General features: G+C 38.3%; 2 protein-coding genes across 9 annotated transcripts in view; both read right to left on the bottom strand.

Annotated features, from left to right (window-relative positions):
* Positions 1–1,650: 1,650 nt before the first annotated feature.
* Positions 1,651–4,146, bottom strand: LOC107676646 (uncharacterized). The gene is made up of 3 exons (XM_016471240.1): positions 2,662–4,146; positions 2,179–2,547; positions 1,651–2,049 (listed from the first exon to the last, which is right to left on the bottom strand). The coding sequence occupies exons 1-3, from the start codon at positions 2,732–2,734 to the stop codon at positions 1,787–1,789; spliced, it is 705 nt and encodes a 234-aa protein (XP_016326726.1). The 5' UTR covers positions 2,735–4,146; the 3' UTR covers positions 1,651–1,786.
* A 94-nt stretch (positions 4,147–4,240) lies between these two features.
* The window catches only part of LOC107676644 (nuclear receptor corepressor 1-like), a 120,927-nt gene continuing 108,534 nt past the window's right edge, over positions 4,241–16,633 (bottom strand). For all 8 annotated transcript variants that reach the window (XM_016471230.1, XM_016471236.1, XM_016471232.1 and 5 more), the window contains 13 exons: positions 14,252–14,383; positions 14,024–14,130; positions 13,486–13,520; positions 12,194–12,663; positions 10,756–10,881; positions 10,369–10,511; positions 10,064–10,287; positions 8,763–8,903; positions 8,364–8,482; positions 7,594–7,647; positions 7,204–7,404; positions 5,803–5,976; positions 4,241–5,707 (listed from right to left, as the gene is read on the bottom strand). In XM_016471230.1, the coding sequence (XP_016326716.1) occupies positions 5,508–5,707; positions 5,803–5,976; positions 7,204–7,404; positions 7,594–7,647; positions 8,364–8,482; positions 8,763–8,903; positions 10,064–10,287; positions 10,369–10,511; positions 10,756–10,881; positions 12,194–12,663; positions 13,486–13,520; positions 14,024–14,130; positions 14,252–14,383 (2,126 nt within the window). In that variant the 3' untranslated portion in view covers positions 4,241–5,507. The remainder of the gene's footprint in view (positions 5,708–5,802; positions 5,977–7,203; positions 7,405–7,593; positions 7,648–8,363; positions 8,483–8,762; positions 8,904–10,063; positions 10,288–10,368; positions 10,512–10,755; positions 10,882–12,193; positions 12,664–13,485; positions 13,521–14,023; positions 14,131–14,251; positions 14,384–16,633) is intronic.

Genomic DNA, 16,633 nt, shown 5'->3' with positions numbered 1-16,633 from the left:
TTTAAGGCTTAATATAATTTAAATGGATGAGTTATAAAAAAAAAATTGTCCCCTTCACTGTTGTCATGAAGGGCAAAATTAGCTATATAGACCAAAATCATTTTTTGAACCAGGCTGTAAACGTTTTTTTTTGCTGTAAAGTTGGGCATTTTAACACGGGGAGTCTATGGGATTGACTCCCTTTTGCAGCCAGCCTCTAGCGGTCAGTTGACGAATTACAGTTTAAGTCACTTCCGTACTGGCTTCACGAGAGAGAGCGGGAGGTTGCCGTCGCATACACCTGTCATTACTGATGCATTATCAGTTCCTAGTCCTGACATCATCTTTATATCTAGGCCAAGAGAGGACAGGCAAGACTTCAACGAGTTAACGATTCCGTCTGCTGTGAAGTTTTCTAGCTCCACTGCTGCAAGTAACGGCTGATAACGCAGTTTCGAGACAGACTGAAGTAGCGGATCACAATGCCCATCATTTTTTATACAGAAATGTCATTTGATTCGTCTATTAAAAGACTGAAGGGTCCCTCGCCAATGTCTGCCACAAATTCACTGACAAAGTGGGGGGCAATCACATTTTTTATTATGGCAGTGCATTAGGTCCTGTGTCTTTAAAACGTGCTTTGCATAAATCTGATAAGAGGTCAACACTACTGATTGATCCGTGTTCAGCAACGTAAAGTGCTAAAGAACATTCCGTTTCCGCAACAGAGATTTCTAGTTAATGCAAACGAGTCCATATACGCACCTGCCTTTGATCAGAAAAAGGCTCTGCACACGCCATGTGCTTGGAGGTCAGTGAATGTTTAATGAGATCTGACTTCTTAGCATTTTGTATGACTTTGCAATATTTGCAAAAAGCTTTTGATGCATTTCCCATAATAGGCTGAAGCCAGTCTTTAAATGCAGGTTCTTGCAACCAGCAATTTCTAAAGTGCTGCTCATATTTTTTCTCCGCCATCTTGATTGATGCTTATAATGAAATTGTGGTGTGCGTCATGGCAGGCGTGGCGTACTGGTGTGTTCACTGCGCAGACTCATTGGCATGATTGAGAGCAAACGTGAGAGGTCACGGACCTACGGCAGGGTGTGGCCAAGTAAAAAATAAAAAAATCTCCAAAAAAATCGCTAGTTTTATTTAAGTATAGCTAAAATATTATTAATATTTTTTGCGACAAGGAGCTATATAGGATTTGATTAAAATATCTGGATTAAGTTGTCTAATATTACTGCACGTTCTTTTGTTCCCTGTTTTTATACAGTCTGTTTGTTCCCCGAAAAGGGTAGATGTATCGATACTCGAAACCACGATCAGCAATGCAGCGATTGGCTGGCGGTGAGACAGCAACGTAATGACATCATATAATTAAAAAAGACACCTGACGAAAAACTTGACAAATTTCTGGAAACGGCCAAGTGCTAAAAGGTTGAAAACCCGTGATCTACAGTGTAGGAAGCTAAAGGTTTTTGGGTTAAGGTTCATAATGTAGAACATTTTTAACATTGTATGCTATATGTGCATAAATTAATATCAGACATTTTTTAAGACCAAGTAGAGGGAGTGGTCATAGTGAAACATCCAAACATTTAGTATCTCTGAAAAGCCCTGAATGTGCTCTGTACAGGACATCCAGACTTAAAACTGTGGCATGTATAGTCTCAGAGAAATTCACCAAAATATAATGTCCTCATATGAGGTCACAGGATCTCGGGAGGCTAGAGCAGTTCACATTGAAAACTATTCCAGAGTGACTTGAATTGAATCAGCCTTGCTCAGAATCATATTGTCATCACACATCGGGTCTTTTACTTGTTTTGTTTATAATGTCTTTACAATATGTAGCTTTCACTACATTTACTGTATTGTAGTAGCATATGTGTTGTATGAATTGTCTTACATCATTATGGTTTGTCTCATAGCAGTAGTCAGACTCACGTTTTGTCCATGTATAGTAAACACACACAGAGATCAGACAGAGCAGCAGAAATCCTCCTCCTCCTGCAGCTATGAGCTGCCAGTTACTGAGCAGTGAAAACTCGACAGCAGCCAGACCTGATCAAATCATAAAGATGACTGAGATATAAGCCAGCATAAATTCATCCACTTCATAACACTATATCAGGTTTCTACTGCCGATAGTCTATTAATGTCCTTGTAAAGAGGTATAATTCACATACTCACTGATTTCTATCTCTTTATAGCCCAGAGAACAGTTGAAGTCTCTGTATAGTTGACAGCGGTAGAGACCCAGATCAGAGAGCCGCACATCTCTAATCAGGATGGAGAAGTTTTCAGAGGCAGCAGCATCACGGAATCCATTAATTCTATTGTGTCTGTTATTCCAGACGCTTATCTGACCATTTACTATGATCTCTAAAATGTAGTCAACCGTTTCATTATTAATCTGAGTCCACACAGCACTTGAAGTCATGGTCAGGTCTGATCCAAAGAGAGCTGGTTCAAAAAGGCACGGCAGCAGGACTTTAGATTGCAGTTCTGTGGTTATATAGATCTTTGTAATGAGCTTTTCTTTAATACACAAACCATGACCTGTGTGAAGGATTAGAAATGGACAAGACTGATATAATCAAAGACAAAAGCACACTTTAAAGGGTGCAATAAAAGAAATGTAGAGCTGATAAACATTTGAGAGAATTTACTGACCTCTGCCATACACAAGACAGCAGCAGCAGCACAACATCCACACGGCAGAGAAATACAGTCCAAACAGCTTCATGGTCTCATCTGATCACTGAAGCTGCAGGAGGAATGTGCATTGTGGTGTGAAATTGTCACTTCCTCACACATCGAACAGGAAGTGTTCACAAATGCATAATTAACAATACAGAATAATTGTCTTCACATATGAAGGTGAATGTGTGAATTCTGCTTCAGACAGTTTTTTGATTCATCCAAACAAAAAATCTAATATTGGCATGTACACCTGTATACAGTATAAGCAAAAACTCTTGATATTTCTCAGTATTTACCTCAAGCCAGTCAGACTTCACCCTTACAACAGCTATAGTCATACACCTTAGATTTGATCTGACATTTTATCTAAATTTGGAAAAATTAAGAATGTGGTCATTTATGTTTTTAGCAACATGGCAGTAATATTTCAATAATTGGAATTGCAATTATTCTCAAGCTTTGACTCAAATCATGACTTACAGTACATTACCTTCAAAGTATATTTTTATTCAGTTCTTGCATTCCCTGGGAATCAAACCAGTAATGTTAGCATTGCTAGCACTGCGCACTACTGTTTGAACGACAAGAATGCTCACCTGAAGGACTCTGAAAAAAAAGTTATATTAAAGACGCAGGGTGCACAGGCAGTACATAATGTGTCAAATTCTATATTAAATGTAACATGTTTTAGTTGCACTCAGTTGCTGTAGTGCTGTTGGGGAACTTAAACGAAAGGTTCACCCAAAATTGAAAATTCTGTAATCTTTTATTCACCCTCATGTTATTCCAAGCCAGTATGTGAAATCTTCTTTTTCAAAATATCTTGGATTTTTCTGGCAGCTGATTGGAAAGAAACACAATAGAGACAGGAGATACAGCGCTGTTTGTTTCAGAGAGGTGGAGCTCTGTTCTACTTTATTGATTGGTCTGCACATTTCTCATCCACTACTGAGGAGACAGAGTGATACAAACACTGGATTTCAAAATCAGGGGACAAGTAACTTTTTTTTTCAAGTCTTGATTCAGAACGGACCAGAAAAAAAAGTCACCCTTGCAAAGCTGAATTGTAAAATATACTGACGTGATGAGCTATTTAAATTTTCTTTAAGATTAAAGTTTCACCATTTCTGTCAATGCCATTGTAAACACTTGACATCCCGTTAAAACAGGATGAATATAACATTGATGCTGAAAATTACAGAAAAAAAGTGGAAAATATCCAAATATGAGCTCAACATTTTTAGGAATCTGAAGAAAATGAATCCATCATATTTAAGTAAAGATCAGACTGGTGGTGTTATTCGAACAAAGCAGAAGCACATGAAGTGGGAAAAGGCAGGATCAAGAGATGCCTTCAGATATCAGGGACCTCCATTAGCTTTCATCACATTGAACTATTTCTGCAAGTAACTAAAACTGAGCTTATTTCACTTTCAGACAGAGATATTCAGATCTCTGAGCGCGAGCTGCTGAGATAAATGGTACCGATTTATCAGCTTAATAAAAAAAAACTAGGTCAGATTTCCAAGAATTGAAAATGCAGATGGAGTAAGAGACTGAAACATGAATATATCTGAAAGCATTCCAGGCCTCTGCATGACATTGAATAACTTTGCAGTTATTGAATAAGATTGCAGGTAGTATGATCTTACGTTTCTCAAAATTACTAAGGAAAAAAAGTGCAACAATGGTGCAGAGATGCATCAAGTTTGGTACTTCCTATTTTTATCTTTGTATTTTTGTTTTGCGGTTGACAGAATATACACGTTATACGTGCTCCTTTATGATTAGTAAAAGAGGATTTACAAGCATATTCACCCCAGAAACAAATTTAACTTCAAAAAGCAAAAGGGTTACTGGGGAAGGGTGGCGGACCTTGCACAACCTTTAAGAAAAGCCCTGTAAGAACAGTTAGAACCACAAAATAAAGATGACAACTCGTGTCAAACTGTCAGCCATTCAACCGTAGGGCCAAACGCTCTGAACAGATCTGCAACAGGCCACTACTGAAGACTAGAACCAAGCTGAAAAGAAAAAAACTGAAGAAACATTCATGTCTGACGTTTCACTGTGAATCAGACAAGCTCCTACACCAGAAAAGGGCTGAGGTCCTGCCCTGCTAAAACAGTTGATGAACGATTGTGACTTCCTCCCTAAAGTAACAGGGCAGAGAACATCTCAACAGTGCTGCACAGACAGGGTCCGCATCTGGAGAGTCTAAGGTAATGAAGTCCTTTTTGCGTTTCATTTGAAGTAGTTTCTATTAGACCATTACTTTCAGGAGCAGGAAGCTCAATGCTCTTCACCCGATGGACCACAAAAATCTCCAGTGTCTTATTTCACCCACCAATCCATCCAACTGGGATCAATTTAAAAAGCAATGTTAAAATGCAGAAAAGAAAACGAGTTAAAGGAAAAACACTGCAAAAGTTTACTCTATTTACATATATTGATTTTTTCTTTTTTTAAAGACAAAAAAAAATCTTTACAGAAACATTTTCAGCAAACAAGTCTCTTTACAAGTTCTTCATCCTTTTGACTTTCATGTCTCTATTCACTTGGGATTTGTTTAGCTCTCGTCCCCAAACGGGCCAAAAATCAAAGCATCAGATTCAATCCTGAAATCAGTGGCTCTCTGCAATGCTCTCTCTAACCACCAGTGGGCACCAAAGTAGCACCAAACGTACGTCCACCTTACCAGCAGAATCTCACTCTCAAATGGCAGTGAGTGGGGTTCATAAAGACAGCGAAAGAAGGGCGACGGTGAACAGGAGTGGGGCGTGGACGCTTGTGTAGGAGGAGGTGGATCACCTGCCTCAGTCGTCGCTGTCTGAGAGGGTCTCGTACTGCTCTGACAGTAGCGGTGGCTCTCTCTCCCATGCACGCGTCGGGGCCACGGCGCCGCCTTGTGGCTGCTGCTGGGACTGCATGGAGGGAGGCGGGCTGGCCATGGAGGTGGGAGGGGTACTACTGAGCATGCGCATCGTCAAGGGGTTATAAGGAAACTGCATGGAACCTGAGGCCGGAGGAAAGAGAAACAACCATTTTAAATTTCAACCAATGTCACTAACAAAACAACTTCATCTAACAATCCACAATCAAGTCGCTCACCTGTGGATGACGGCCGGTCCTCCCAAGCCCAGGTGGGTGCCTGTCTGTGGTAATCGCCCTCTGAATGAACGGAGGACACAGAAGAGGGCCGCTCTCCGGCAGAGTAAGCCTGGCCTGGGTTAGGAGACTTTGATTTCCTGCTGCTAGCTTTACTCTGCAGCTTCTGTTTTCCTGCTATGGAGGCAGAAAGATAGACAAGGATGTCAGCAGTGAGGTTTATGTCCTAGACACAATTTGGTCTGGTCTTGAATGTAAACATTCAGAATAGAGTAGGGCTGCACGATAAATCGCTTGCGATATTTAATGCGCATCTTGTCAGAAAGCTGGTTCTGTAATCAGCGGTAAATCTCCATCACGTGCATGCTTTCACATTGAGCAGCATTAACTACACGGAGCCATTGTTCACTGACGAGCTGCGCAAAAAATCGCGCGAATATGAACGTGGTTTAGCGCAGCTCGTCAGTGAACAACGGCTCTGTGTAGTTAATGCTGCTCAATGTGAAAGCCCACAGGTGATGGAGATTTACCGCTGATTACAGAACTGCTTTACTGACAAGATGCGCATTAAATATCGCATGCGACTTATCGTGCAGCCCTAGAATAGAGGTATCACAATATATTTCAAAAATGAAATTTTGATGATATGTTAATACTGCACATTTGATAATATCGTAAATAATCCAGGGGCAGTGACTATCTGGTTGTTGCATCAACATAGTAGGCGGAGATAATGCACCTTGTTGTCACCCGTTACAAAAGAGAAAGATGACAACGACACAATTTGAAGCTCTTATTGCCGCTCAAAATCATGTTGGAGATGACAGACAAAAGCAAAACATGAACCAAAAAAAATTTGCTTGCCCATGTGAGAGTTTTTTTTAGCAAAAAAAAAACAACAACAACAACAAAAAAACAAACAAGATGTTACACAGTATGTAGGATGTGCCAATCAACGGTAAGTTCTTTTTGGATGCTTTCGTACAGTTACAAACTTTCTCTCTCCACTTTCTCAGCAGCGCTGCTTCCGGAAGTACTTTCCCATTCATTTTGAGTGTGATTCATTGGTCAAAAAAAAGAGAAAACAAAAAGATAAATTTGACCGATAGCATTTATTTATTTTCATTATAGATATCATGAAAATTTCATTATCATGAATGCTTATAGCTGTGATAACTAATAAAAATCCGATATTGTGACTGCTCTAATTCAGAGTGATTATCCACTAAAGACCGGTATTATCTGTGTATTTATCCACACACAGATTAAAAAGACCAATACACTCTTTTTTTCGTGGTAATTAGCCGACCCACAAAGCACTCTGTAGAAAGTTCAGCATGTTGGTATGTTTTTTTCTGTTTTAGAGAAAATGTATGTTCATTGATGTGAATTTACAGTATGAACCTGTGTTAGGGGATGGGCTGGCCTCCTGTCGGCTGTCTGAAATACTGCCTGAGGTGTTTCCTGTCCCCAGCTGGGCTTGCTGCTGCTGCTGGTCCTCCTGCTTCTCCTCCATGTTCCCCATCAGAGCCTTCCTGATGATGTCCTCCAGACCCAGATTACTGGCTGGATCACTAAACGAGTGGTTTCTAGGGTTTACACTGCCTGTAAAGGATAAAAAAAACATACACGCATGCACATATTGGAAACACTGAAACCAATTTAAGAAGTGTTTAAACTATGATATAAAACACATGCAACAAACACAGAAAAATACATCAAATGATGCAAGTGTTGATGCAGTTACATGTTTTTACGGTGAAATTAATCATACTGATAAGTTGTGAAACTCACTTGATGTTGTTACTGCTGGGAGATTGAAGATCTCTGTGCCTGGCTGAGCGTTACCTGTTGAGGTCAGGAGCAAACGGGAGGTAGAATTAGGTGCTAATCAGGTGGCAATTGTCTAAATTAGGGATGCACCCCCTATGGTACCACATACCTAGTGGTATGGATACCACTTTTTCCAGAACGACTCCGATACCGATACTTTCACTTTTGGTACTTGCCAATACAGGTACCAGTATTTTCATTGCATTTGTAATTTTTAAAAATATTGGGTACAGAAACCAGAATATAGTATGAATTATGCTAGTTGGCTTCATTTAGCAAACATATTTCCTTCAGTTACTTCCCTGACCAAACAACAAACTTTCCTGTGATATCTGTGAGAAAGGGATATTTGCTCAACACGTGCTCAATCCCCACAGCGTGCTTTGCTTATCAGCTCGTGCACATCAGCTATACAGGCGTGAATATTGAATGTTTAACATTATATTACATACATGTTCTTCACAGACATCCTTAATTTCGAATAACTCCATTCTGCTCTCTGTTGTTCTGTGGTTCTTTGTCTGGACACAGCACTGTTCACACACTGTGTGGTATTGTTTTTTTGGTATCGGAGCATTTTAATGAGTACGAGTAAGAGTACAAGTACAGGAGCGCAATATTGGGCGCATAGTCAAAATAAAAGACATCAGTTTATCAGTGCAGTGAAGTAAATATTCTGAGCTTGAATGTCAGTAGGTCTCTGAGAAAATGGGCTTGCTGTTGTCACTCACCGACTTCTGCTTTGCGGAAGATCTCCTGCTTTTTGGACATAACCATAGGAGACGTGCTCTCCAGTTTGGTAAAGAATGAGGGCAGGTAACTGCTGCTGCCTGGGGAGCGCGAGTCAGTCCTGACACAAAAGAAAGGTCTAAGATCACACAATGCATATGGCATAGGAAATTTGGCTAGCCCAAAATAACTAAGACAATAAACAGACAACATTCAGGTACACAGGCAGTTGCTTTTAATTTAATTAAACTACTTTATTACAACTTTTTCATATAATTTTCCTTTGAGTGTTTTTTTTCTTTATCATTCTAAACAAAAGCCTGAAAAATTATAGTTAATTTAAAAAGGCATAAATAAAGGCTTATACATCAAAGTAGTAAAGAGAGACAATCAATTTCTACCTCTGTTCAGGCGGATCGTGCTCTCGTCTCTGACCCTGCAGCACACTGTCCTCCTGTTTATCCAACCCAGAATAACCCTGAGGAGGAGAGATGGGCTCATAGTTCTCCGGTCCTCGTCCTCGATCAGGAGACCTACCTGGCCTGAGAGACACAGATGGATAAGAGGCTGCTGCTGGGACAGCAGTGCTGTTTTTAGTGTGTTTCATAGATTAGTTGAAAGGGCTGTAAGCGATGTTAATCATTCTAGAACTTCAGCCAGACGTAGCCAATCAACTCTATATTTTTAAAAACCTGCCCTGTAGAGATACTGTTGTACCGACGAGACCCTTCAAAGACTGACTGAATGTCGTATTTAGAGATGGGGCAAAAGGGCACAATGTTTTTTTGTCACAATTGTGAAGCTGAAAATGGCACTTCACTTCAGTGATCCAATTTAACTACTATGCTCTCAGCTTCCTACTTCACATATATGGACTTCCCTGTGAATGCGCAAAATCTAGAAGATTTGAGATTGACTAAAAGAATCTAACTATGGTCGGAATTTATTTATTTATTTATTTTTTGGCAGTTTACAGAGACATTCATTTTAGGACACCCAATTTTAAAACCAATTTCCAAAACCTTTAAGGTCCTTGTGCTCTCAATAGAGACTGTTGGTTGGGTGTGCCGTATACAAATATTCACATACACTATCATTCAAAAGTCTGGATTTAGGCAAGGCTTTTGTAATGTTTTTTTTTTTTTTTAAAGAACTCTGCTCACCAAGACTGTATTTATTTGATTAAAAGACAGTAAAAAAAAATAATATTAATAATACAAACATTGACTAAAAGCATTAAATTATAATATTTCACAATGTATAGTATTGAGAAATATTATAATTTAATATTTTTGTGGAAACTGACATTTTTTTTCAGGATTTTTTGATGAATATAAATAAAAAAAAAACAGTATTTATTTGAAATAAATATTGTGTAACATTAGAAATGTCATTACTGTCACTTTTGATCACTTTAATAAGTCCTTGCTGAACAGAAATAAAAAAAACAAAACAAAACAAAAACAAGTACAGATCCCAAACCTTTGAACAATAATTTGTGTGTATGCATTTGGTCCTAACCGCCCTGCCTAGAGCCAGTCACTAGTGTACTTCTTGAGATTGAGGTTTCCCTGCGCAACTCTTACCAGCTGGCCTCGTTACACATTCTTTAAAAGGCTTGTGCGCATTGTCCAAATGACTCTCATTTGAGTGAAATGTCTGCCGTTGTATGTATACACTGTGTGTTTGTTTTCATATGTACCTCGCTCTTGGTTTATCGGAGGAGTTTGGTGGTCTCTGGTGGTGTGCAGTAGGAGCTGGGTTTTCTGGGCTATAGCGGTTAGGGGCTTTAACTCGACCTGCAACACCTCCCACACCAGAGCTCTGGAATGTGGAGGAGAGTGAGGAGGAGGATGAAGAGGAAGGCAGTGAGCTGGATGACGGGGGAGGATCTTGGCTCTTGGCAAAGTCCTGTGTAATGATATGCTGCAAGACAGAGAGAGAGAAAGTGAGGGCAATGAAGGAGGAGTGACATGACAAAGCATCAAGAGTATGAGTGTGACTTACCGAAATGTGGTCGGCGAGGGTCATGATGTGGTGTGTTTTCGGGACAGGCCCATAACTGTCTGCTTGTGAGGAGGGGGGCTGCTGAGGGGCAGAAGGTCCTGAATCTCCTGACTGCCTGAACCGGTTAATGTCAAACCTTAATCCTACACAACATAAGATCAGATAAAAAAAAAACAAAAACAAAAAAACACATCTGTCATGAAAATCATGTCACAATGAAAAAATCTTAATGGCTCCAATTAATCGAAATAATAGAAACATTTTTTTTCTTTTTGTTGGTGAAAAATAACCTGGATGCGTTCCTAAAATATTTAAGGAGATTCACCCCATCTTGACAGAACAGACATTCAAGTTCTTGGCTGTGGCGCCAGGGATTTGAAGTCTCACCTGGGTGTGGCTGAGAGCTCTTTTCTGATGGGAAAGATCCTTCGTTCTTCTGTTCTCTCAGGGCTGGAGAGTTAGCAGGGCTGATCACCTCAATTCCACCCTGAGCATCATAACGACTGGATGACACTGAACGACATGTAGACATGATGTTACAGGCTTGTAAGTAAATAAAGCTGGTTTGTTAGTAGGAGAGGGTGTGCCATCTACACCTTTAGCACACGGTCTTCAACATGCATCCAAATAAACACTTGCTAGTATTCAACAGAAAAAACATGCTGAGCAGCAGCGTCGCTACTTTGGTACCACCATCAACTTTCATATGTGGCTTTTGATGAAGACAACATGCCATTGTTATAAATAAATCCATCTGATAATATCTACCACCAAGCGATGTGGCATAAAATGAACAGATTACACAGAAGTTGGCATTGAAACAAACTTCTAGCAGCCTTTATAGTAAGTAACTTAGGAAAGAGAGCGAATTTCTTTCCTGTGCTAAGAGCTACACTCCATTTAATGGAATAACCCTGTCAAATCTCAGGTCAGAAGTTTGTCACTGTTGTCAGTCTCCGTTCCAGCTGGGTCACAGGTTGTGCTATCGAGGTTTCCTAAGACTATTAGGTCTCATGGCCTCAATGGCACTAGCTATCCTATTAGGTGTCCTGTTAATGCTCTCTGTTAGCAAATCCCTAAAGTATATGTCTTGACTGTCTTTTAAGTATCTAATTTCTTGAATCATCCTTTTTGCCTCTGATATAAAGATGCTTGTGGCACTGTGACCAACTTGCACAAATCCAGCATATGGTACAACTGTGACTTCCTGTTTGCTCTGCTTTGGGGCATGTACACTACCGCTCAAAAGTTTGGAGTCAGTAAGATTTTTCTTTCTGAAAAGAAATTAATACTTTCAGCAAATATGCATTAATCAAAAGTGACTAAAGGTATCTGTTACAAAAGATTTCTATATAAAATACATGATTTCTATTCAAAGAATCCTGAAAAAAATGTATCACACTTTCCACAAATATATTAAGCAGCACAACTGTTTTCAACATTGATCTTAATAATAAATGTTTTTGAGCACCAGAGCATATCTGAATGATTTCTGAAAAATCACGTGACACTGAAGACTGGAGAAATGGCTGCTGAAAGCTCACAGGAATAAAATTACATCTTAAAATATATTCGAAAATAGTTATTTCAAATTGTAATAATATTTCACAATATTTCTATATTATTGATCAAATAAATGTAGCCTTGGTGATCATAAGTTATTTTTTTTTTAAGAAGTCTCCAAACCTTAAAATGGTTGTGAACATATGAGACTCATAGTCATGAACTGTACAGATGTGCAGAGTTACGCAACCTCTGTTGGCATCATTGTTATTACTCAATATAAATAATACTAAATAAACACTGTCTATCTGATGACACTCACTGCTGCTGGAGGAGTCAGAGCTTTGTGAGCCTCTCTCACGGGAGTCCTTATCTGGGGCAATCTGGCGCGTGATGATGACATCAATAAAGTTTGCAGCAGTTATGGTGGTCTTCCCATGCGTGCGCAGCTCCTCCTCCATGCGTGACTTGGTGGGTGGGGCTTTCTCTTTGCTCCCTGCAGCTCCTCCTCCCTCTGCATACACAGGATGGGAAGGTTTTCCACTAGGAAGTGATACGTCCCCATATAGAGATTGCACGGAACGGCGCTCCAGCTCTTGCGACTCCAGTGCTGCCCGTCGTGATGACATCACTTCATCATCCCGGGAGCTACTGTTATTATGCTTGCCCTCCTTGACTTTCGCAACATCCATCTGCGGGGCAGAGGCGGCAGCATCCACAAGGGCAGCGAGGGCATCAGCTGCATTGCTGTATCGGTTGGCTTGAGATGCAGCTGCTTGTAAGGGCATTTGCCTGGACAACCAAAACAATCAGAAGTTTAATAGTGCAAAACTAAATTTTACAATCTATAAATTAGAAGGGATTGTTCACCCAAAAATGAAAACTGTCATCAATTACTCACATTCATGTTGTTCTAAACACATGAGAATTTTATCTTCGGAACACAAATTAAGTTATATTAATGAAAGAGATTTCTGTACCTCTACTGAAACTCCACCAAAATATTAATGCTTCAAAATGTTCATAAAGGGATTGCAAATTAATCGAATGGTTTAATTAAAGTGTTCTGAATAGATATGCTCACTTTATGAACAGATTTAAATTTAGGCTTTTATTCACATGTAAACATTGATCAACACACATACATACAGCTCAAAAAACATGGTGAACAAAAGGTCAACTGTACGTGCTTGATGTGTGAGAACCAGTAAGGTATTATGCTTCAAGCAAGTTAAAAATATCTTCATATATTCGTTTTTTTTTGGTGTGGAACGATTTGAAGGTGAGTGAAAGATGACATTTTTTACTTTTGAGTGAACAATCCCTTTAACAACCACAAAAAAAAAAAGATAAATAAAAACATACAAATTTTTTGGTTTATACATTTATAATGCAGTAATATAATAAATTAATATAATACAAATACAGTTAGTGTGTGCATTTAGTAAAAAATAACTATTATTAATTATTACATATATTAATTTTAATAGATGTAATATATATATATATATATTATTAATAATATCCATATATATATATAATACATATATATTAATAATAAAACGAATGAATTATTAGATTATTATTAGATGTCATAAAGAGTGCATTGCTCACATGAGTGGGGTAATGACGCTCTTGGAGGTGGTGCCCTGTTCAAAATGTTCATAAAGGGATTGCAAATTAATCGAATGGTTTAATTAAAGTGTTCTGAATAGATATGCTCACTTTATGAACAGATTTAAATTTAGGCTTTTATTCACATGTAAACATTGATCAACACACATACATACAGCTCAAAAAACATGGTGAACAAAAGGTCAACTGTACGTGCTTGATGTGTGAGAACCAGTAAGGTATTATGCTTCAAGCAAGTTAAAAATATCTTCATATATTCGTTTTTTTTTGGTGTGGAACGATTTGAAGGTGAGTGAAAGATGACATTTTTTACTTTTGAGTGAACAATCCCTTTAACAACCACAAAAAAAAAAAGATAAATAAAAACATACAAATTTTTTGGTTTATACATTTATAATGCAGTAATATAATAAATTAATATAATACAAATACAGTTAGTGTGTGCATTTAGTAAAAAATAACTATTATTAATTATTACATATATTAATTTTAAAATGACGCTCTTGGAGGTGGTGCCCTGGAAGATGCTCGGCCGCTGTTGGAGGACGCCCTCCTGTGATCTCACAGAGGGTGAAGTGGAACGCAGAAAACTACGGCTGCCTGGTCGGCCAGGTTGCTCAGAACCTGCAACATAAACAGAGACACATCCTGAGAATATTGGCAGAATACATCAGTTTGTTAGAGACTGAGCAGAATGGACCATTATTGGTGACATCATTTCCTTCTGTGTGTCAATTAGTCTTACCTCCACGCATATATTCTACCGCTGCACGTTCCCGTTCTCTCTGATCTCTTTCTCGCTCCCGCTCTCTTTCCCTCTCCCTCTCCCTCTCCCTCTCCACAATAGCTGCAGTGGCACTATGATGGGCAGGATGTCCTATGGGGAGTGAAGAACAAGAAAACACACAAAAACAAAAAGTGGGGTTATAACCAAAAGGGCCTTTTACACTTGCTGCACTTTGACAGGGCCAGCTGTGTTGCTGTTAGGAATAGCAGACAAATTCATGATAACAGTGATGTGAAATTATCGCAGAGATACTGTATATAAATGTATATGAATAACATTGGCATTAATCCATTCACCAAGACCAGGGCTCACAAAATTTCAAAATCCCTGGTAGCCCTCGGGCAGGCATTCTTTAGATTTTGGAAGACCAAAATGAATTTAACTATCCCGAATAACAAAAATCGACTGAACTTCACTGTGGACAAATCAGCATCATCAAAAACTTCAGTGATTGTATTTTTTCTTCAAATTGCAAGTACAAAGAATAGGGGTGCAACGGATTATAAAACTCAGATCATATTACAGATTTTGAGTCACAGATCGGATCTTTTTATTATTTTTTTATTATTTAAATAACACTTATTATTTAACTTTAATTAATTTAAAGTTAATTAATTAATTTCTTTACTTCTTCGATACCACAGCAAAAACTAGGAGCATATAGAGATGTAACGATTAATTTAATCATGATGCGATATGATTCAAGATACTGATTTCACAATACAATTTTTTTTATTAACAAAATGAGGTATTAAACTGAATTTTTAAAATAAATCAAATCAAATCAAATCAAATTAATACAAATAAAAAATCTCTTCATATAAACTAAGGCTTAGCCTGGGCTCTTTCCCTTTAAAATTAGAGGCAACCACTGCAGTTTAATCACAATCCAAAATAACAAAGATGCTACATAGGCCTACACGTTATATAGATTGTATAATTTCGAAATTTGAAGTAAAAACAGAATGGTCTGACTTTAGCTTTGTGAAATTATTCGACATAAAACATCTGAACGAAACAGAAACAGTTTGAAGATTCAAACCATTTGTAAAGACAGCACATGGAATGATGCTAAAAGATCAGCATAGTTACTGGTGTTGTAGTACAACACAGACACAGGAACCATGAAACACAGTTCTTTGAAGCAAAAACAGAATGGTCTGACTTTAGCTTTGTGAAATTATTCTACATAAAACATCTGAATGAAACAAAAAAAGCAGGGGGACTGAATGAGAAGGCAAATTCTACATAGTGTTCACTGAATGAATTAAATATAGAGTTTTGTTAAAGTTGTGCTTTGTTGTTTAACATTAAGGACACAGACAGCAGCATGTATTTATAGGCTGCTGCCCCTTTAATACCTGATGCACTGATCTAATATAATGATATACATGCAATTTCTTTCTCCACTGTTTACGTTCACTTAAGAAATAACCAACTGTGTTTACCAGAATACTTGCCGAGACAGTTAGTCTGAGATAATTTTGTGTGTATGTGTATGTTTTCACGCAAGGATATGCGAAAGAGTAATCAATTCAAAACTCTGCACGAGTGTTGAATTGAATTTTCTTCAGAATTTTTGTGTGCTTTAATGGTTTAAAATGCTTGAATATTAAAATTGGCAAGACTTAGAAATGTGCAAATGATCAATTACAGTCCATTTCACCCCTACAAGAGAGTGAACAACAAAAATCAAGGAATTAATTTTATTATACACTATTCAAGATAGATTTTGGTAGCCCGACTGGAAGACACAATAGCCCTGGGGCGCCAGGATAGTGATTCTTTGAGAGCCCTGAAGACATTCTCTTTAATACACATTAGCATGTATTAATACTCCTTTTGTTGCATGCCAGCTTTTCAGGATGGAGAAACCTGAACTGAAAAACTGACATGATCCTGCCCTTAAAGGTGCATTCCATTCAGTTTGGTGCCAATTTAAAACTTTTTATACATTATGAAATAAATTGTGTTTTTGTGAAGAGTCATCTAAATGGTGAACACTCACAAGAGATTAGGACTACTCATCATAGATTTCTAGAAAAAGTGTTTTAATCACATGTAATTACATTTCGCCATGTTAAAATGTGTTTCACTGAACCATCCAGAGAGAATCCTCACGCTTATTGGCTGCTGCCTCTATAGATAGTACACTAGGAGCGTAGTTTTGTTTGGTGAAGCGAAGAGCAAAAATTAATCAATGGACTATGTAGACACTTATTATTACAATGCTTTACCAGCGAGCACAATGGAAGAATCAGTACCTGTAGAGCCAAACAAGCAGAAAAACTCTTAAGCCAAAAAGACTGACAAAGACAAAAAACGAGCGTAAACATCGGT

The sequence above is a fragment of the Sinocyclocheilus anshuiensis genome, unplaced genomic scaffold, assembly GCF_001515605.1.
Source record: "Sinocyclocheilus anshuiensis isolate Anshui unplaced genomic scaffold, SAMN03320099.WGS_v1.1 scaffold344, whole genome shotgun sequence".
In the NCBI taxonomy this organism is placed as follows: domain Eukaryota; kingdom Metazoa; phylum Chordata; class Actinopteri; order Cypriniformes; family Cyprinidae; genus Sinocyclocheilus; species Sinocyclocheilus anshuiensis.
This window is presented reverse-complemented; position numbering and strand designations above follow the sequence as displayed.